The sequence below is a fragment of the Rhinatrema bivittatum genome, chromosome 14 (assembly GCF_901001135.1).
Source record: "Rhinatrema bivittatum chromosome 14, aRhiBiv1.1, whole genome shotgun sequence".
Classification (NCBI taxonomy): Eukaryota; Metazoa; Chordata; class Amphibia; order Gymnophiona; family Rhinatrematidae; genus Rhinatrema; species Rhinatrema bivittatum.
In genome coordinates, this window is record NC_042628.1 from 48,209,614 (window position 1) to 48,232,453 (window position 22,840).

Consider the following 22,840-nt stretch of genomic DNA (forward strand, 5'->3'; position numbering starts at 1 on the left):
CATATCATGCCGGTTTACAAATAACAGGGGTGTGTAATAACTTTGTTCTTTTTAACCAGTGCAGAAGAGGCAAAACGTTACAATATAACAAGGTCGTTGAAACTGGGAGATGGAGACAAGAATAGAAAGGAATAAATATATACTTTACAGAGGTAAATTATTTACATTTTGCAGTAATGTCTCTTTGTGGTAATTATTTACATAGTACCGAAGGTCTCTCAGTGGATGGTGGATTCTGTATGGCCTTGAGATCTAATATGTGGTCTTGAGATGGCATCTTGAGATCTAATATGTGGTCTTTCTCAGGAGTTGTGGATTTAATTACCCGTATGAGTCTTAGTGTTGTCATAATGGCAAGAAAATTCACAGGGATGGATGCTTGGCCTTCTGCTGTACAGACAGGTTAAAGTGGTCCATCATCACTAGCCTAGGGGAGCTCAAGCATACTTCTGAAGCGAGTTCAAGAAGCTCCCAGAGAGCCAATGCATTGTTGCAAGGATTGCTCTAGACCAGGAGAGCTCCTACCCGATTCTCATATCTTATTGGACTGTTAGGCAATATGAATTAGATATTTGGGGGAGGGGGACTGATTGTGTCTCAGAATATCTATTTTTTTCATTTGGAGTGCCTGAAATTGTTTCATCCATAATTTGTAAAGGTCCAGCAGATAGCGGGATTATGCATAAAGTACTTCTCTTCTCCAAAAGAAGGCTTGCAGTAAAGAGTGTTTTGCCATTACAGGCAGAGAAACTGTAACAGGAAGGCATAAGATATTTTATGCTTATAAGCAGGGGGATTATTGGTAACAGGAATGAATAGGGTAGCTCACCCCTCCAGGGAGACGGAAGACTTCAGTCTTGTTTGAGATATAGCTTTTCTGAGATATTCCAGCTGGCCCCAGAAGCCAAGAAAAGAAAAACAGAAGAGGAATTGGACACAAGAGAGAAGCAGCGAGGGCACTTTTCCTGCACATGTGAAGCAGACACTTGTGAGCCTGCAGCAAATGCTTTAAAAGTTGCTGCTCAGAGACCAGTGCTTCCCAAACCTGTCCTGTGTGACCCCCCCCCCCCCCCAGGGTGGGTTCTCAGGATATCCACAACAAATATGCCTGAGATACATTTTCACGTGCTGGGCCTCCAATGCATGCAAATTTATCTCAGGCACATTCAATGCACATACCATGAAAATCCAACTGGGAGTGGGGTCAGCAAGACAGGTTTGGGAAGACCTGGGCTAGTAAAAGTAGGATTGCAACCATAGTGACTCTGATAGGATTAACAGAAGTATTTGCAAAAAATTAAGAACTACAACCACTGTAAAAATGGTATTATTTATTTCCTGTTTGCCCCATACCTTTTTCTGTTCTAATTCCCTCTGCCCTAGATGGCATGCCCGGGCAGTACTGGGAATCCTTGCCAGTCCCAAGGGATGGATGGATGCCTCCTTGGAGATGATCCCCCAACAGAGACCACCATGGTAGCAGCAGCTGCCCCTCTCTCACCCCCTGCCTCCCAGGGATCCCATAGGAGTATTCTTCATGTCCCTCTCAGATCATACTCATAATGTTACTGACTGAATCCAGCTCCCTATTCCTGAGTTCTAATCCCAGCTCTGCCACAGACCTTGGGGGATTTACTTTAGCTCCCTGGGTCTCTGCACTGAATCCTGCTCTCTCATGGACTCCCTCTCAGTCCTGTATCTACCTGGGCCTTATTTGCCCAGTTATAATCAGACAATGAGAATAATGTTTTGTTCCCTGTCCCTTCAGGGATGGAAGGGCCTGAGTGTTTTATTGCATTTCCTCAGAACTAGAAATCCACTATGAGGGCAATCTTCAAATATTTTTTTTAACTCTGTAAACATACGCTCAGCCACATAAAAATACATTTTGCAAACTGCTCCCACCCCATAGTGCAGGTAACACAATCCACGTGCAGCTTCACGATCAACAGATTATAAACCCACAGGGAGAAAGGCGTGAGGTCAGAGGAGAGAAAGGATGTGTGGAGATTTCACTTTAAAATCTCCACACATACTTTGACATGTGCACTTTGTCCCTGCTGCAAAGCTGGTGCAGAAGTAGCCGTATATCCTGCTGGCCCACAGTTTCAAAGAAAAACTCCGTGGAGACATGGAAAGGCTGAAAACTACACAGACAATGTTCCTTCTAATGTTTTTGTGGGCTGTGTGCACAAAAAAAGTTCTTGTGTGCAACAGAGTGTACACGTGTGTGTGCAGTGTTCTTTGAAACACCATTCTGGTTTCCTTCTCTTGTGCATGCTAGGCTTTCCTGTGTGAACTTGGTGTGTGTGAGTGGGTGTGGGTGTGAACTGTGTGTAGGTGTGGGTATATGTCCACAGCTTACAGGAAACGTCGTCCATGAGCAAATTTCATTCTTCCAGAATGAATTGTGGAGGAAGTCAGATAACTGGGATTGGTTCAGTATTGACAATGCGCTGATTAATTTGCACTATTCCAAGGCAAAGTTTACTTATTAGCAGAGGAGAAAGTGGTTCCCACTGCAATGTTGGAACATTAGTTCAAGGCTCTGCCATGAACTTAAACAGGGATACACGCATACTTTCACAGAACTTCACAAACCAGATTACAGAAATGACATCATGTGGGATCTCTACAATGTGCACGCTTTATCCCCGGACCCTGGGATTCTGACAATGCTCAAAGTGGACTTCCTCCCCCCACCCTGGGATCAGTACAGAGAACATTTCAGATGCAGCATACACAGTCATTTGGAAACTTACCTCTTTCTTATAATATTCAATGTTCTGTAACTGAAAGAAAAAAAAAGAAAAATCAAAAAGAAACCAAACAAACCCAGAATTAATTTTAGACTCATTTTAGCAGCGGTAGTGAGACATTTGCATGAAACATTTCCAGAGTCCTGTGGATCCTCTCCTACAGGGGAAGGAAGAAAGCTCCAGAGTGAGGATTGGAAAGGCTGGAGGAGGGATTCCTCACACATTAACCTAACTGAAATCTCTGCCTAACATGGGGTGCACAGTATTTCATGTTCACACAGCAAACACTGACTCAGTATTGCCTCAGGGATTTCCCCAAGTCGTCATATGCTGCTGAATACCAGGAGGCGCCTTGTCAGCACACACTGTGAGCGTCACGTCAGTTCAGACCATGAGGCACTTGGTTGGCACAGGCAGAGAAGCACTGCAGCAGCACCAGCACCAGGCATCACAGTATCACCCATCGTGAAGCTCTGTGTCAGCACACTCCATGGTACCAGCTGTTGTTAAATCCCAAGAGGCTGGCTGTGACAGCATTAGATGCCCTGCTCTTACGTCTACAGATGTGTAAGGATGGGAGGTTCAGAGCCTTTTAGCAAAATGAGAGGTTTGGGTTTTACTCCCCCCGTGTGGGAGCTTCAGATGGTGTGCTCCAGCTGTTCATCACTACCGGGCACCATCTTAGGAGCATGGAAGTTTAGTTGGATTTCCTGAAGGCAGGAGCACTCTGCCTCTTGTTGATATTTTTTCTTTTTCATTATCCTATAAGGACTGTATGTTTTTCCCTTTGGTGGGTCACTGATCAATCTGACCAACTTGTAGATTTTTACTCTTTACATTCATCTTTGGAGATTTCCATTGTGAGACTCTTGTGTGAACTGTCTGCAGAGGACTGGGTCGACCTTGTGTATGGTTAAATCAAGGGAAGGGAAGCTCCAGACTGTGTGCTATAACTCCTCCAGGGTCTGGACCTGTCTGTGACCCAATGAAGTAAAGTTTCAAGCTTCAGTTGGATTTTTCTGCCATTAATTATCTCGTTATTTTGGAGGCAATTAAGTTTTTCCACCCTTCCTTTCTCAGATTTAATTTTTCTAACTTTTGAGTAAACAACTATTGTTTTTCCCCTTGGAGCTGAGTGCCCTTGGTACCAGGAAATCAGTTTCCACTCTGTCAGGAAGAGGCGTCTTTCACTTAGGAAGGGCCTGAGGAGTGAAGAGTTTTTCATCTGAGACCTGGATTCCTGTCCCTAACCAGAGGGAGGGAGCTGAAGGCATTCCGAGGACTGTGCTTGCTGATGACTTTAGTGTGCTACACTTGAGAGGACAGCGCCAGTCAGGTACTTCATAAGGAAAGTCAAGAAGACTTCAGGAAAGGTAGGAGAATTGGGACTTACATTCTGATAAATTACTGGGACTTTATTCTAGCAATGCGACAGTGGGGAGAAGATGTGTGATGAATTTGGGAAAAAAGAAGGAGGACTGAACTCTTCAATTTGATTAACTGGTGAGAGAAGGAGAACGAGTGTTAAGGAAGCAGAGACTTTACTAGAAGAGTGAGGTTATTAATCTTTCTATTGCCTTATTTATTCCCTGACTATTTAATATCTGCATTGAGTGCTGTAAATATTATTCAGTCTTCTAATCAACTATCAGTAAAGAAGTGGGAAGCCACCTTGCGCCTCAGTGTGATTTTTGGATGCAAAGGACAGTGTTTATTATCAGTGCTGTTTACAGTGGAAGAAAAAAGGGGCTGGTATTGGGGTTAAATGAAAAAGTACCTTAAAACTACCTCCCCCCCCCCCCCCCCACCCACACAGAAAGCCCTGGAACTCAGATGTTAATGCTATCCCGGGAGAGACTGAGAGCAGAGAGGGTCCATCTCTCTATGTGCCCCAGGGTGCCTCTTCATAACTTGTCCTCATCACAACACTGATTACACGAGTCTGCTCAGGTCATGACCATCGGTAGGCTTGTCTGCTCAGTCACAGCAGTGACTACAAAACAAGAGAGGCCAAGGAAACCACAATAAAGACAAAAGGAAAAGCAATGGTGCACATACAGAGAGCAACCAATAAAAGCTAGAGGGGTGTATAGATTAAGCCAACAAATCAATATAATGTAGAGTGAGGCAAAGTCAAAAATATCAATAGAAAAGAAATCATAGTATCCTTAGTCAAGGGGTATCAGCAAGCCATGTTGTGACCATAACAATTGCTGCCAGACCTTTCAATCATTTACCCCAAAAAGTACCTACTACATATTTTTTATTTTTTCGTTGGCAAATAAAAAAGGAACAATGGTCCTCAATGTTTAAGAGTGCTCAACACTGACGCCAGCTCAACACCGACGCCAGCCAATGTTTTGTAGAATGACTGCATCAGGGGCTTGACATTTAAAGCACACTCACTCATCTGTAAACGTAGTTAAGCCATAAGATCTCGCCAAGGATCGGCCGGTCTCAAGAAAATGCAGTGTCACTCTTGACAGCAGCCGGTCCGTGGCAAGGTCTTCTGTCAAGGCCCAGATGCAGTCATTCTACGAAACGTTGGCTGGCGTCGGGCATTGTGTTGAGCACTCTTAAACATGAGGACCATTGTTCCTTTTTTATTTGCTAAAGAAAAACATTTTAAAAATGTGCTCAGTACCTTTTGGGGTAAATGATTGAACAGTCCAGCGGTGACTAATCGCACGCAACGTGGTTTGCCGATATCCCTTGTCTAAGAATGCTATGACTTATTTTCTATTGGATATTTTTGACTTTGCCTCACTCCATATTACATTACAGAACATGCAAAGAGGACAAATATAGAGTGCAGGAGCCACAACATAATCAATGCTGCCAAAAACGAGGGGAGGGGGAGCCTGGAGCCACCTCAACCAGTGGGGTACTGGAGAGAACGAGATTTTTTTCGGGAAAGACAGAGAGATTCTTGAGGGCAGAATGGGGGGATTCTTTCAGGGGGAGAGAGGTGGTTCTTGGGGAAAGATTCTTGGTGGTGGGATAGAGGTGGTTTTTTTGGTAGGAGACAGAGGGGGAGGAGAAATTTGGAAAGAAGGGAGACAATGAAAGAGTGGCAGGAAAGAAAGAAAAAGGGGAAATGCTGGGGATAGGTGGAAAAGGATCACCTGAAGAATCAATTTGTGGGTTGGGAGGGAATGAGACAGTGGGAGGCCCCAGTGTGGCCTGTCCTGACTTCTGGCCACCAAAATAAACTCCTTTATATACCCGGAAAAATGATGAGTCCTTTTTTCCCCACTGATTTTTCTCCTATTTTTGTTCTTATCATAATAAACCTTGATAACTTCCCAGGAAAAATAAAGAACAATAAAAACTGAAAATGAAGGACTCTATTGATACCTTTTTAAACTTTTGTTGCAACTATTATTGAGAGGAATGAAAGCTTAAGTCATTCCAAAAACGAGTTCTGGTTGTTAATGACGACCCTCTGTATTTGTAATCGACCTGGACTTTATGTTTGTTCCACCATTACTTTTAAGTGACTGTACGGTCCCCCTTGAGGAAACCTTTAATGGCAAAACAAAGACCCTTTCTTTCTCAGGAAAAGGAGACTCTCTAGAAGTTGGTGGATCAGCAGTTCTGCCCTTTTTTGCTGTTTTTTCAAATGGCTGGTGTTTAGTAAAACACATATTTTTGGTGTTGGCGTGATTGTTTTTTCCCAGCATGATTACAGATACAGAGGGTTGTCATTAACAACCAGAACTAATTTTTGTTCTAACTGGGTTTCCACTCTAAATAATTGAAAAAACATATATATTAGGTAACTGTACATTTGGCAACTGTTCATTTGTTTCGTCATTACATGTGTACCTCAAAGTACCTGTGGCCATAGAATTACACGCATAGCCACGGACTTTGGTATTCGGCTGACGGTGAAACAAATGAACGAATGGCTAATGAATGCACATCCCTAATACATACATATACATATATATATATATATATATATAGCTATATACACACAGATAGGTATATATACACTCATTATTGGTGGATCCTTTTGTTTGTATATTTGTATTCACCAGTATAACCATGTCACAACCCTGGCTCCTTGCCCCACTTGGAGAGATGAGGGTGGACCAGGACTCAGCGACATATATATCCTAAACAGGCCAGTTATGCCCTTTACCCCTTGACTATATATCTGTAAAGCAGTGGTTCTCAACCCTGTCCTGGGGACCCCCCCAGCCAGTCGGGTTTTCAGGATATCCACAATGAATATGCATGAGAGAAAATTTGCATACACTGCCTCCATAACATGCAAATGTTCTCTCATGCATATTCATTGTGGATATCCTGAAAACCCGACTGGCTGGGGGGGTCCCCAGGACAGGGTTGAGAACCACTGCTGTAAAGTGACAAGAAAAAGCAGCTCCTAAATCTTGTAGAGATGTCTGGTTGATTATCATACTTACTTCCATTCAGTCAGGCAAGGATGCAACAGGGAAAAAAATAAAAAAGAGATGAGTGAAGTGAGCCATACAACATCATTAATCAAGCAGGGTGTGCTCTAGTAATAATGAGTTTAATTCTACCCGTTATTTTTTTTTTCACTTTCAACAAAACCCTCCTGAGAGAAGAGACTGGCCAAGTGCTACTCACTTAAAGGAGGAAGCAAGCTTGCAATACTCAGCCAAGAAGGCGAAGGCTGGGAGATTGCTCTCTGAAGGAAGAGGCAAGCCAAGAGCTTACTCAGAAAGGAGGAGGTGTTAGGATGGGGTTTATGTTCAGAAGGAAGAGGAGGGGGAGGCAATGTAGCCATTTTAGGAAAATTAATAAATGTAAAATCTGACCCCGAACCATAATTTCTGAGCATTCGATTCATTATGAACAATAAACCTAGGAGTTTCCCTTGCTCCCAACCCATTGACCTGATAAACATCCATCCAACCACCCTATGCACCCCTCCCTCTCTCCTGGTTCCTGCCAGCACCATGGTCAGTTCCCACGTTCCACTCAGATGATCACATGGTCACTTCATACTCACAATTAATAAATAGCGCTTTTCCTGTTTTTTGAAACATACTAAAAATGTCCTAGGTTGCTGTGCCTGGTAGTCATCTGTCTTGATATTTTTAGCAGTTGTTTGCATGCACAGGCAAGGTGTTCATCATGATTTAAAAGTATAAACTTGATACTTGTTCCTTTGGTTTTGAAATCTTTACATTTATTCCTGGAACCTCTGCTACTTGCTTGCATCCTAGTCATCATTCCCAGAGCTTGATTCAGCCCGCATACAGGCACTTTCTCTCCTGGCACCACTACAAAATTTTCAACACAATGAATCTCCTCTCGCAGGTTTCGTGAGTAAAACCAAAGAGGTGGAATTAGAATTACTAGATCAGAAGAGTCTGGAAATTCTGGAGCCCGTTATGGGTAAAACTCAAGAAAAGGAACAGAGATGAAAGTAGAACTATTTCTTTGTTACTCACGCCAAGAGACAGTGTTGGCTTTTCCTAATCTGCCCGGCTAATGATGTTTTATGGACTTTGCCAAACCTCTTTTAAACCTCACTATCCAGTTCATTAAACGCATATCAGCGTGCGAACAGAGATACATTGTAATTTTATATTATATGCACAAGTTCATGCAATTAAACTCTGGAATTTGTTGCCAGAGAATGTGGTTCGTGCAGTTAGTATAGCTGTGTTTAAAAAAGGATTGGATAAGTTCTTGGAGGAGAAGTCCATTACCTGCTATTAAGTTCACTTAGAGAATAGCCACTGCCATTAGCAATGGTTACATGGAATAGACTTAGTTTTTGGGTACTTGCCAGGTTCTTATGGCCTAGTTTGGCCACTGTTGGAAACAGGATGCTGGGCTTGATGGACCCTTGGTCTGACCCAGTATGGCATTTTCTTATGTTCTTATGTTCTTATTTATTGCTGAGTTTTATATACCGTCATTCGGAAAGCCATCATAACGGTTTACAAAGTTCAGATTACAATGTTTTTAACAATTGGTAGCATATTAAACAGAGACAACAGATTGCAGAAAAAAATTGGGGCATGCACGTGTGCATGTAATCTTAAGACGCAGCTCGAGTAAATGTCCCGCGCTTATTTCCGCTAGGGCTTTAGCGGCTTTACGCACGTATGCAGCCGGATTTTAAAACCTGCTCGTGCGAGGGAAAAACCAGTTTTTCAAATTAGTCCACCAGTTTTGTCCAATTGATCTTGAGGTCTTCAAGACCCCTCTGGTTCTGCATCCAGTAAGCCCCCCACTTGGCCCCAAACCTTCACGCGGTGCTGAAAGCCCTAAAAATGGAGATATCCAGACTCGCCCCTCATCGGGACCAGCAGTAAAGTTACGCAGATAACACGCGGAGGCGCGCCATGGTCAGCTTTTTTAAAATGTGGAGTTACGTGCGTAAGTCTTGACCCTGCCCCAGAATGCCCCTGCTCCGCCCCTTTTCTGCCCCCTTGTTCTTGACGCGCACATGAGTATACACGCGCGTATTTTACGGCTTCTTAAAATTCAAGTTGCTTGCGTGCTGCCCGCGTATGTGGCCGTTTTTGCGTGAGCAATGCTTTTAAAATCTACCTCTATGTTAGTTGCCTTAACCATATCCCTTGACAACAGATTCCTCGGTTTGACTGTGCATTGAATAAATAAATACTTTCGGCAATGTGTTTTACATCTGCTGATTGATAACTTCATGGAAGGTCCACTTCTTTTAGTGTTATTTGATAGGGTAAATCAGTGGCGTAGCCAGAATTGATTTCTTGGAAGAGCACAGGGTTAACAAGGATGGGCTGTAGGCAAGCAGGTCTGAGACCTACTAGTTGTATTCTTATTGATAAATAATGCCATATACTGCACCCTACAATGGTTTTCTAAGTAGTTTGCAACAGCCATTATGCATCAAGCATGAAACTTTAAAACATTTTAGCTCGATTATTTCAAGCACTTACCAGCATTAAAAATTCCTTATTAATCTGTATTAATTTATTTTATATTTATTGCAGCTTATAAATGTACATTTATATCATGTAAAAAGCAAAGAAAACAAACAGATCCAACCAATCATGTAATAAAACAAAAATCTATGTATTTCATGAATCCTCTTTGCAGAAAGCCAGAAATTATCATAACTACAATAAAGCAGCATTAATGATCAGAACAGGTGCAGATCAGAGGTAGGACAATTCACATTACAACCAACATGTAAAAACAAATATTCAAATTCTGCTGTCACCTCAGCAAAAAATATCCCTTCATTTCTAAACATTTTGAGAAGTAACACAAACTCCTGCATTAAAAAAAAAGAGCCATCTAGAACCTTGCCATACCATACAGTCACAGCACTGACTCTCAGGACTCAAATAACAGAAACCTTATGAAAAAGCAGCAATGCAAATACTACACCAGGCCCTAGAACATGAATACATCACCTGCTGGAATAACTGAACAAGCTGGACTACAGAGAAACTACAAGCTAGCAGGAATACTGCACGTCAGTCTCACACACACAGGCAAAACAGAGACCGATCTTTACCTAATATAGAAATAAGAGACTACAAATTAGAAACAGAAACATGCAGACAAAACCAGAATAGAAAGCCTGAGAAACTAGACTGAATAGTGGAATACTGAAGAAAGAGCAAAATACAAAAATATAAGAAATGCGCATTCCCAAAGATGCCATATTCCAATGGCTAAAATAACTTTTTTTACCTTTGTTTTCTGATCTTTGTATTTTTCTAATCAGTTGTTCCCAGTCTCTTTCTTCCCCATTTTTTTCTTGCAGCCTTTTCTTAATTCCTTTTTAGAGTCTCTCTTCTTGTTCTGTTTCTTCTCCTACTGTCTTCTTCCCTGCCTCTCTCTCTCACACAAACACACACAAGCTCTCACTCTCACATGCTCTACCACAAACACAAGCTCTCACTCTCATATACTCTTCCTCCCCTCCACACAAGCTCTCACTCTCACATTCTCTACACACACACACACACGCTCTCACTCTAATATGCTCTACCATACACACACACACACACACACACACACACAAGCTCTCACTCTCTGGCTCCCATTCTCACACACACAGATGCACGCCCAGGTTACCAATCTCATCCAGACAGATGCACATTCAGGCTCCCAGTCTCACTCACATACACACATGCCCAGACTCCCATTCTCAATCCCCCCCTCCCCCCCAGACACACACACAGACTACCATTCTAATACACACACAGGCTCCCATTCTCACCCCCTCACATACTCAGGCTCCCATTCTCAAACACATACACCTCCAGGCTCCCATTCTAACCCACAAACATGCACACACTCAGGCTCCCATTCTATGTCCAATATATTTTATTAAGTGATGCTTTGAAAAGGAATATATAAACTTGGAAAGAAAAAAAAAACACAGACATAACATGCAACAAGAAACTATCAACTTTCATCCAGGTAGTCATCAAATCAGGTGATCAATATATTTCCCAATGAAGGAATCACCCCCCCCCCCCCCCCCCCGAAAGATATCCAAACCAGAATTTCCATGTCCATCCTCCTTCCACTAGCCGTGTGTAATATATCGGCCTCTTGTCCCAGTACAAAAAGTCTTTAAGCATATAAGATCAGGCTCCTGGCTTTTTGAGGCAGCAATTGTAGGTAAGGTTCCCATGTCTGTAAAAAGGAGCGTCAGTGCTTAGGTGAGTTGCGGGATGACATATTTTCCATTTGCATCAATCGATGAAAGTGGTTTCGCCAAACCCAAAACGATGGCTTTGCCGCCTCTCGCCAATGAGGCAGGATAACCTTTTTTCCCACCATTCCAGCCTTTTTGAGGAGAATTCTCAGGCCCACCTCCTTCACCAATACTCAAGTAACACAATGAAACAATCACAGATAAGGGGACATCAGAAGGCAAACCCCAACTAATTTCTCCAGGTAATGGACTATCAGTTTCCAATAAAGCTGAATGGAGGGGCACGCCCAGAATACATGAGACATAGTCCCCACAGACATCTGGCAGCATAAACACTTGTCAGTAAAGGTCAATCCAGCATGGAATGAAATTTGAGGGGATATGTATGCTCGGTGCAAACATTTTAAGTGCATTTCTCGAAAATACATATTCCCCATAATGGGAAGCACACTCCTGATACTGAATGAAAAAACAGTTGGTGTCATTATAAAAACCCCGTCCCGGTTCCAGTGCTCCACCGACACTTTGTACGTGTCCATGGGAGAACTTCATGTTAATCGCCAAAAGTAAACCGAGAGGGTAGGAATTTTTGAATTATCAAATTGAAAAAACACATCTAAAGCTTTGAACACTGCCAAGTGCTGTGCGGGGGATCCCAGGGATTGTACATAGTGACGTAATTGCATATATCCAAACATCTGAGAATTGGATAATCCATACAGCTCCTTAAGAGAATCAAAAGTTAGAATGGACCCGGCATTATCGAGAACATGACCCAAGTACAAAATTCCTTTTTGCCGCCAAGTCCTAAAACAAGCTGTTGTGGAGCCAGGGAAAAGTCCGGGTTTCCCCGGATAGATGAGAGATAGATGCATACTCTGGGAATTCCCAAAAGTTTTGTAAGAGAAATCCACATTGTCCGGAGAGGCAGTATTAGCGGGTGTTGGACCAATGTGGAGGGGATTCCCGATCTCGGGCTCATAAGAACAAAATTCAGTGCCAAAGGGGATATCAAAGTATTCTCTGCCAAAAGATTTACAAATGGGGACTGCTCTAGAAGCCAGCCACTAATTAAGCAGATATTAGCCGCCTTATCATAGTAGTTAATGTCGGGTATCCTCATGCCACCCTTGACCCAGGAAAATTGCAACCATTTCAAAGGTATTTGGGCTTTTTTACCCTTCCATATGAAGTGGCGTACCATGGAATCTAATCATGAGATATCCCGTGGCTTTAACAATAGAGGAAAGTTCTGAAACACATAGAGCCATTTCGGCAAAATCACCATCTTAAACAAGTTGACCCTTCCTCCGACCGATAAAGGCAGGTCGCACCATGTTCTTAATTTATCCTGAGTGGCCTATAATAGAGGGGAAATATTGAGCTTGTATATGCCACTTAAATCGGTGGCTAGATGAATCCCTAGATATCTAATGGAATCCCGAGCCCACTGCAGGGGGAAGGGTTCCTTCCAACGCTCCCTAAGGGTCTCCAGATACGCCAGCACTTCGGACTTATCCCAGTTAATTCACATTCCAGAAAGCCCTTCATATACTTGAAAACGAGCTAAAAGTGCAGATAAGGACCTGTGTGGGGAAGTAAGAAATAACAAGACATCATCAGCGAAGGCCGCATATTTGAAGATTTCCTTATATTCCCCCCTTTGGATTTGGATGCCCCTTATAGCAGGTGTATCTTGAATAGCAAGCAAGAGCGGTTCTAGAGTCAAGAGAAAGAGTAGTGGGGATAGTGGGCACCCCTGTTTGGTCCCCCTCTCAACAGTGAATGATGCAGTTAGCCCCCCATTGACCCAAATTCAGACATCCGGTTTACTATATAGGAGTTCAATGGCTTGATAGAAAGGTCCTCCAAATCCCATTAAGTTTAGCACATGAAACATATAGCTCCATTCCACCCTATCAAAGGCCTTCTCTGTGTTGAGGCTAACCACTAAATAGGGGTCCTCAATCCTCTGACAGAGCGCCATTGCTATAGTCACCTGTCTGATGTTCCTAAGGGCATAATGTTGTTTAACAAATCCCACCTGTCCGGGTTTAATTAGGGAGGGCAGAACGTTCGCTAATCAATCAGCGAGAACTCTGGCTAATATTTTATGATCCACGTTCAGTAACGAGATGGGACGATACGATGCGGGCAGTAAGGGGTCCTTCCCAGTTTTAGGGAGAACCATCACATAGGCCTGATTTCCCCCCCTCAGGAAAAACTCCACGACTAATCAGTGAATTGTACACAGTGGGAAGTAATTTTGTAACAGGACCCACAAGGCATTTATAGAATTCGGAACTGTGTCCATCTGGGCCAGGTGCTTTCAATTTGTGCATACTGTGTATGACCCGCTCCACCTAGGTCTCTGAAATAAGGTCATTTAAATAACGACTAAATTCCAATGTCAACGAGGGAAGCTGAAGCTTGTCCCCCAAAGCCTCCCATTTATCAGTGTCCCATTCTTCAGTGGGATAAAGGTTAGAATAGTAAGTATGGAAGACTCGCATAATCTCTTCCGTATCAGTGACTATCTGACTGTGAAGTGTCTTAATGGCATGGATATAGTGAGATCCTCTTGCAGATTTAATTAAAGAGGCCATCAGTTTGCCGGGCTTCTGCCCAAATTGAAATAATTTATGTTGGTAGTATAGAAGGCTCTTCTTAGTGCGCTGGTGTACCAGGGAATTAATGGCTGTTTGCAGAGACAGAAACTTTTCTCTATGTGTGGAGGAATGACATCGTAGTAAATCTTGCTTGGCTTTCTGAAGTTGATCGCTCAGTGTAAGTAACTGCTTATGTAAAGGCTTCTTTCTGTGTGCCACATAAGAAATAATTTCTCCTCGAAGTACCACCTTAGCTGTATTCCAAAATAGGATAGGATCTCCCTTATGTTGATAGTTCAGGGCCTCAAATTCCGTCCACTTATCTCTAAGAAACGTTTGAAATGTTATATCATCCACTATATAATAGGGGTATTTCCATTGGAATGCAGTTGGTTTCGACAAAGGATTAGTTAACTCCAGCTTAATGGGAGCATGATTGGAAATTACAATATCGCCAATCCCTGCGTCAGCTACTGTGAAAAAGCTGTTAGAGCTTAATAGGAAATAATCCAACCGGGCATGTGTTGCGTGCGCTCGGGAAATATGAGTAAAGACCCTTTCAAAAGGATGCAGCGTACACCTTACATCAACTAGATGTAATGTTTTTTCTAAAAAGGGAATCCCTTTACTCGGCGCCGCCTTAGCCGAGGAAAATCGATCCCATGTGGGGTCCTTAACTGCATTAAAATCACTCCCAACTACCACCATATTATCTATGTAGGGAAGCAATAAGACATGCAACTCCTGAAAAAAAGGAAGGGTGATACACATTCGGGGCATAAATATTGCACAGAATGAGGGGGGCATGATTAAATTCAGCCTTTAAGTTTAAATACCTACCTTTTGGATCATGGATTTCTTTCACAATTTTTATCAGGAAAGAGCGTCTAATCAATAAATATTGCTACCCCCTGCCGATTTTGTACTTGCTGAAGAGAAATGAACCGAACCCACCCATCTCTGGTACAACTTGCCATGCTCTATGTCAGACAAATGAGTCTCCTGTAAGAAGGCTGTGTCTGCCGACTTCTGATTCAGAGCCTGCAAGATCTTGGATCGTTTAATAGGAGAATTAATGCCACCCACATTCCATGAGAAAATATTGGTATTGTGACTACTCAGCTATCATTTCTATCAGTATCTGTAATAAAGCATTGAAGAACATTTTGGAGAGGAGCGGGCCTCCCAGCTGGACACCTCCCCCCCAGGTCTACTCCAAAGTTCTGCCTGAACAGGCCAGTGTAGACTTGCAAAAAAAATAGTATTTGGATCTCTCCCCCCCCTTTCCGTCCCTTTTCCCCAGTCCCCTCTCCCCTTCCCAGCATTGTCTGCCCCCCCCCATGCATTCCACCCCTATTACCCAATTAACCACTACCCTCAACCCGCTGTCCTAATGATAGCAGGTGATCACACCAGTACAGTGCCCAACCCTCTCTCCCTTCACCCCACCATTAGAAATCAGTAAATAGACATTATAATTTGTGCATTGCAGGAAATTGAGAGGTCACCAGAACAACCAGTGTCTAATAATCAGTGCTACATATGATACCATCCCATGGTCTGATATCTGAAGCTGCGTCCGAGCGCCCACGCTGAGAATGCTCTCAGCACAAGCTAAAAACAAAGGAAGATCATACGGAGTGGAGATATTTCATAAAGGAAGGCTCATTTATACCAAGTGTACTATACATCTCATGTCTGGCCAGGAGAAAAAAAATAATGAAAGAAATGACCCCCAAACATCAAGTCCAAAACTGGCAATGTAGAAGACAAATGATGAAAGGTGAAGCAAAATGCAGAATAGCTTCCGAAGAGACCACCATCTGGAAAAGGCTATCGCCTGCCATTTAAGATGGAACTGTGCTGTCCACCAGCTCTGCAGATTCCCCCAGGCACTGCTCAGGGGTTACAGGGCCCCGGGGCTGGGAGTGCTTGACTATATTGTTGAATGGCGGCTGCCTCAGTGACCCAGCGAACCCCAGCCTCGGTCTGGACCCTCATTTTTGCTGGATAGACAAGGACTACCCGAATGCCCCTCTGGAAAAGCTGAGAGCAATAAGGCGCCAGAGCTCGACGCTGGGTGGAAACCACTGCTGAAAAATCCTGGAATATTAACACCGGATGATTTTCATATTTTAACTTGGCTCCCTGCCAAAGAGCACGCAAGATCCTGGCTTTGTGAGCATAGTTCATCATTTTAATAATCACAACACGAGGCTTCTCAATGTCAGCCCGCTTTGGGCCCAAGCGATGGGCTCTCTCCACTGTAAACGGGCCTTGCAAATCTGTGAGCTGCAGCGCCACTGGGAGCCGTTCCTCGAGAATGTGGGGAAGTGTGTGCTCCACAATACTTTCGGGTAGCCCCACTAACCTGAGGTTTGATCACTGCGAGCGATTCTCCAGGTCATCTACCTTCAGCGCCTGTTTTTCCAGCGCTGCCTTTAGCTCCCGTGTATCGCCACAAGGCTGCGTCGGGAGGAGCAGTCATTAAAGTATCATAGCTGTATCAGTTTCAACATGCAGTTTTCATTAATGGAACATAAGTGGAAGCATTTAAAAAGGTCACTGTACGTCCAGTGTTAAAGTGAGGGACTTGGCCCATAGAATTTACCCGCATAAGTGCACTTTATGAGTGTAAATGGCTTTTGAAAATTGCTACAACAATATGGGCCAGATTCTAAAAAGGTTACACGCGCCGGGCCTATTTTAAAAAGGCCCAGCAATGCACGTAAAAGCCCCGGGACGCGTGTAAGTCCCGGGGCTTGCAAAAGGGGTGGGGAGAGGGTGGGGTGGGGTCAGTGGCTCCTGCCACAGTGGCCATTTGATGCTGTGCCAAGGATTGTGTGCTGGCAGTTGGCCGGCAGGCGCAAAAGGTAAAATAAAGGTCAGGGGAGGTTACAGTAGAGCTGGGGGGGGGGGGGGGGTGGAAGGTTAGGGGAAGGGTTGGAAAGGTCAGGCTAGGGGGAAGGGAAGTTCCCTCTCAGGTCACTCTGATTTTGGAGTGGCCTGGGAGGGACGGGGAAGGCAGCGTAGCTCGGCGTGCACAATTGTGCACCCCCTTGCGCCTGTGCGTGCAAGTTATTAAATCAGGTGTACATGTGCACACGCCGGGTAGCATGCATTCATGTACGCCTGCACGCAGCCTTTTAAAATCTACCCCTATGTTACACTTACATGCGTAACTCCTCCGAAAATTCACCTGTAAGGACTTTATGATCATCCAAATATGTTGTCATTTGTTGTAAAACAATTTTCTCTAAGATTTTAACAATTGTAGAAAAGTTAGAGACAGGCCTGTAACCTGTGCAAGTATTTTTGGGAAGAGTCCCTCACTTTAACACCGGACGTACAGTGACCTTTTTAAATGCTTCCAGGAATGTTCCATTAATGAAAACTGCAGAATATCAGCAATAGCTTTTAGAAATGGGTTTTTACCTGTGATTAACGCTCCTACAGAACAAGGATCAAGCTTACATCGAGAATGTCCGACTTCATACAATACATTTTTAATTTCAATTAAAGAATCTGAATTATCCTTAACAAGGACAGGCTGAATAGCATCAAATTGATCTGACAAGGGACTATCTAATTTTTGCAACAAAGTATCAGTCTTCGATACACAATAGTCTGCAAATTCTTCACAGTCTATCTCAACAATATTAGATAAGTGTTTTGAAAAGCTAATTAATTTCTTTGCTAGATAAAAGAGCTCCTTTGCTCTGTTTAGAACTCTTTTTTTAACTGATTAGAAAGGTGTCTATAGCTTTTATGAATGGAATTAAAATTTTCCCTATGAGCGGCTTCTGGATCTTTCAACCATTTCTATTCTGCTGTACATACACGTCTTTTTTCCTCAATCAGTTCTTTATTAAACCATGGGACAGTATTCTTTAGACGAGTACTTTTACATAGTTTAACTGGAGCAACATCCTCCAAGGTCTGAGTCAAAATTAAATTGAATGTGTCAAGAAGAGTGTTTACATTAGCATAATTTAGAGCAACCTTTTTTAATTCATTTTTCACAGAACAGGTCATTATCATAATATTTATGCCTTAGTTTCCAAACCTCAGGCTATGCTGGTAAAAGAACGGAGGGAGAGATTTTGAGAATAAATTGCAAAAACGAAATGATGATCAGACCATAAAATACGATCATTTATGAGGCCAGAGACTGAGAGCTTGTCAAACAGATCTTCAGAAATAATTATCTGATCAATAATAAGACCTGTTTATGAGTAGGAGACTTAAAGCAGATAGAAGCATCTGAAATTCAGAAAACAAACTTCTAGGACACGTGTCTTTATGTAGGTTAAAAATCAACAATTAATAGCAGCTTTCTTGCTCCTAAGGCATAATATAATCCTCTAGTAAAACAAGAACCACATGATTAATGTTGGGGAGGGGGAATCTATATGCCAATCATACAGCTTGAGAGTTAAATTTTCATAACCAAAGCCAATTCTAAAATCAACACAGTGAACAGGGATAGCATCTTTATACATAGCCACAAACCCCCCACCACGTTTACCAGCCCCGGCTCTTTGTAATAAACATACCCCGTGGTCATAGAGAATTTAATAAAATGGCATCTGTGTCTGAATGCCAAGCTTCAACATGTAAATATATTGCTAAACTAGCATCTAGAATCCTTGCAAGGATCCTATCAACTTTTCATTTAACCGAACATTCAGATATGCTATGCTCAGGAAGACCTGATTTACACGATCTTTGCAGATATTAGTTCACTGATTACAGCGCTGGGCTAACATCCTATCCCTAGACCAGGATGGATAACATTTTGGTAATAAAGAATATCGAATGTTACCTTAAACCGATGAAATCTGCATATTTGAAAGGTCCAGCAAACAAGCTCTAGAATAGCTTAAACCCCAAGCAAAGCTGCATCCAAAGTTGCAGACGAAGGGACAGATGAAGGGTGACACCTTTTGCTGGCCCCCTTCGCCGGCAGACTTTCACTGTCGGGCCCCTTGGCGAGGCAGGTCTTCTAAAGGCCCCAACTGCCATGTTGGTAGATACTGTCAGTGTAGGTATGTCTGGGGGCAGAATCAAGGTGGGAAGCAGGCAGTGCAGCATTCACTGAGAATGGTCGGTTGAGATAAATTGTACCATGCTTTTCACTAATATAGCAGCAAGAGCAGGAGTAATCACGCCATAAGACAAGGTTCAGCTTCTTTTAAAGGCCCCACTTGTTGCTGGGGTGTTTTGTTTTGTTTTTTTTTTTTTACGGTGGTACTTCATTTTGCAATTATATCATTTGCATAATTTTGATGAGAATGTTTTTTAAGATTATTTTCCGGTTGAGCTGCTTCATGAGCAGTCATTTTCATGGTACATGCGATTAACATAAGAACATAAGAATTCCCATACTGGGTCAGACCAAGGGTCCATCAAGCCCAGTATCCTATTTCCAACAGTGGCCAATCCAAGTCACAAATACCTGGCAAGTACCCAAACATTAGATGGATCACAAGCTACTATTGCTTATTAGTTATCTTCATAACAGTTTATGGATTTATCCTCTAAGAATTTATCCTCAAGGAATTTATCCTAGAGGAATTTATCCTCTAGGAATTTGTAAACCCAGTTACATTAATTGCTGTAACCACATCCTCTGGCAATGAATTCCAGAGCTTAACTATGTGCTGAATGAAAAAGAACTTTCTTCAATTTGTTTTAAATTAGCTACTTGCTAACTTCATGGAGTGCCCCCCTGGTCCTTCTATTATCTGAGAGAGTAAATAACTGATTAACTTGTTCAAGTCCTTTCATGATTTTAGAGACCTCTATCATATTCCCCCCTCAGTTGTCTCTTCTCCAAACTGAACTGTCCTAACTTCTTTAGCCTTTCCTCATAGGGCAGCCATTCCATGCCCCTTATCATTTTGGGCGCACTTCTCTGCACTTTTTCCAGTGCAGCTATATCCTTTTTGAGATGTGTGACCAGAACTGCACACAGTATTCAAGGTGTGGTCTCACCATGGAGCGATACAGAGGCATTATGACATCCTCAGTTTTATTTTCCATTCCCTTCTTAATAATTCTTAACATTGTTTGCTTTTTTGATTGCCACAGCACACTGGGCCGACGATTTAAATGTATTATCCACTATGATGCCTAGATCTCTTTCCTAGGTGGTATCTCCTAAGATAGAACCTAATATTGTGTAGGGATGTGAATCGTTTTAGGACGATTAAAATTATCGTCCGATAATTTTAATATCATCTTAAACCGTTATGGAACACAATACAATACAGATTCTAACGATTTATCGTTATAAATCGTTAGAATCGTGAGCCGGCACACTAAAACCCCCTAAAACCCACCCCCCCCCCCTTTAAATTAAATCCCCCCACCCCCAAATAACTTAAATAACCTGCGGGTCCAGCGGCGGTCCGGAACGGCAGCGGTCCGGAACGGGCTCCTGCTCCTGCATCTTGTCGTCTTCGGCCGGCGCCATTTTCCAAAATGGCGCCGAAAAATGGCGGCGGCCATAGACGAAAAAGATTGGACGGCAGGAGGTCCTTCCGGACCCCCGCTGGACTTTTGGCAAGTCTCGTGGGGGTCAGGAGGCCCCCCACAAGCTGGCCAAAGTTCCTGGAGGTCCAGCGGGGGTCAGGGAGCGATTTCCCGCCGCGAATCGTTTTCGTACGGAAAATGGCGCCGGCCATACGCGTATGGCCGGCGCCATTTTCCGTACGGAAAAATGGCGCCGGCAGGAGATCGACTGCAGGAGGTCGTTCAGCGAGGGTTCCGGCGCCTCGCTGAACGACCTCCTGCAGTCGATCTCCTGCCGGCGCCATTTTCCGTACGAAAACGATTCGCGGCGGGAAATCGCTCCCTGACCCCCGCTGGACCTCCAGGAACTTTTGGCCAGCTTGTGGGGGGCCTCCTGACCCCCACGAGACTTGCCAAAAGTCCAGCGGGGGTCCGGAAGGACCTCCTGCCGTCCAATCTTTTTCGTCTATGGCCGCCGCCATTTTTCGGCGCCATTTTGGAAAATGGCGCCGGCCGAAGACGACAAGATGCAGGAGCAGGAGCCCGTTCCGGACCGCTGCCGTTCCGGACCGCCGCTGGACCCGCAGGTTATTTAAGTTATTTGGGGGTGGGGGATTTAATTTAAAGGGTCGGGGGTGGGTTTTAGGGGGTTTTAATGTGCCGGTTTTTCGATTTTTCGATTTTTCGATTTTTTAACGATTTTTCACGATATTTTACCCCCCCAAACGGCAACAATACGATTCCCTCCCCCTCCCAGCCGAAATCGATCGTTAAGACGATCGAGGACACGATTCACATCCCTAATATTGTGTAACTACAGCAAAGGTTATTTTTCCCTATATGCATCACTTTGCACTTGTCCAAGTTAAATTTCATCTGCCATTTGGAAGCCCAATCTGCCAATCTCATAAGGTCCTCCTGCAATTCATTACAATCCACTTGAGATTTAACTACTCTGCATAATTTTGTGTCATCTGCAAATTTGATCAACTCACTCATTGTACCCCTTTCCAGATCATATATAAATATATTAAAAAGCACCGGTTCAAGTAAAGATCCCTGAGGCACTCTACTGTTTACCTTTTTCCACTGTGAAAACAGACCATTTAATCCTACTCTCTGTTTCCTGTCTTTTAACCAGCTTGCAATCCACAAAAGGACATCACCTCCTATCTCATGACATTTTAGTTTTCTTAGAAGCCTCTCTTGCGGGACTTTGTCGAACACCTTCTGAAAATTCAAATACACCACAACTACCGGTTCACTTTTGTCCACATGTTTATTCACCCCTTCAAAAAAAAAAAAGTAGATTTGTAAGGCAAGACTTCCCTTGGGTAAATTCATGCTGGCTGTGTCTCATCAAACCATTAGAGATGTGAATCAGAACCGGAATTGGTTCCGATTCACATCATTAATTTTTTTTCGTGCGGCCCGATCGCATTTTTGTTTATCGGCTGCGCCCGAGCCGATAAACAAAAAACCCACCCCGACCCTTTAAAACTGATCCCTTAGCTTCCCCCACCCTCCCGAACCCCCCCCCCCCCCCCAAAACATTTTAACAAGTACCTGGTGGTCCAGTAGAAGTCCCGGGAGTGATCTCCCGCTCTGGGGCCGTCGGCTGCCACTAATAAAAATGGCGCCGATGGCCCTTTGCCCTTACTATGTGACAGGGTATCCATGCCATTGGCTGGCCCCTGTCACATGGTAGGAGCACTGGATGGCCTGCGCCATTATTAAAGATGGCACCGGCTGTCCATTACTCCTACCATGTGATAGGGGCTGGCCAATGGCACGGATACCCTGTCACATAGTAAGGGCAAAGGGCCATTGGCGCCATTTTGATTAGTGGCAGCCGATGGCCCGAGAGCAGGAGATCGCTCACGGGACTTCTACTGGACCACCAGGTACTTGTAAAATGTTTTGGGGGGGTTCGGGAGGGTGGGGGAAGCTTTGTCGAACACCTTCTGAAAATTCAAATACACCACATCTACCGGTTCACTTTTGTCCACATGTTTATTCACCCCTTCAAAAAAAAAAAAAATGTAGATTTGTAAGGCAAGACTTCCCTTGGGTAAATTCATGCTGGCTGTGTCTCATCAAACCATTAGAGATGTGAATCAGAACCGGAATTGGTTCCGATTCACATCATTAATTTTTTTTCGTGCGGCCCGATCGCATTTTTGTTTATCGGCTGCGCCCGAGCCGATAAACAAAAAACCCACCCCGACCCTTTAAAACTGATCCCTTAGCTTCCCCCACCCTCCTGAACCCCCCCCCCCCCCCCA

The 22,840-nt window shown here is 43.6% G+C and overlaps 1 protein-coding gene across 3 annotated transcripts in view; it reads right to left on the minus strand.

Annotated features, from left to right (window-relative positions):
- The window catches only part of RGS11 (regulator of G protein signaling 11), a 169,234-nt gene that overhangs the window by 60,587 nt on the left and 85,807 nt on the right, over nt 1–22,840 (minus strand). For 2 of the 3 annotated variants that reach the window (XM_029577311.1, XM_029577310.1), the window contains exons 10-11: nt 2,763–2,792; nt 830–891 (exon numbers count right to left, since the gene is read on the minus strand). In XM_029577311.1, the coding sequence (XP_029433171.1) occupies nt 830–891; nt 2,763–2,792 (92 nt within the window). The remainder of the gene's footprint in view (nt 1–829; nt 892–2,762; nt 2,793–22,840) is intronic. The other variant, XM_029577313.1, reaches the window with a different exon arrangement.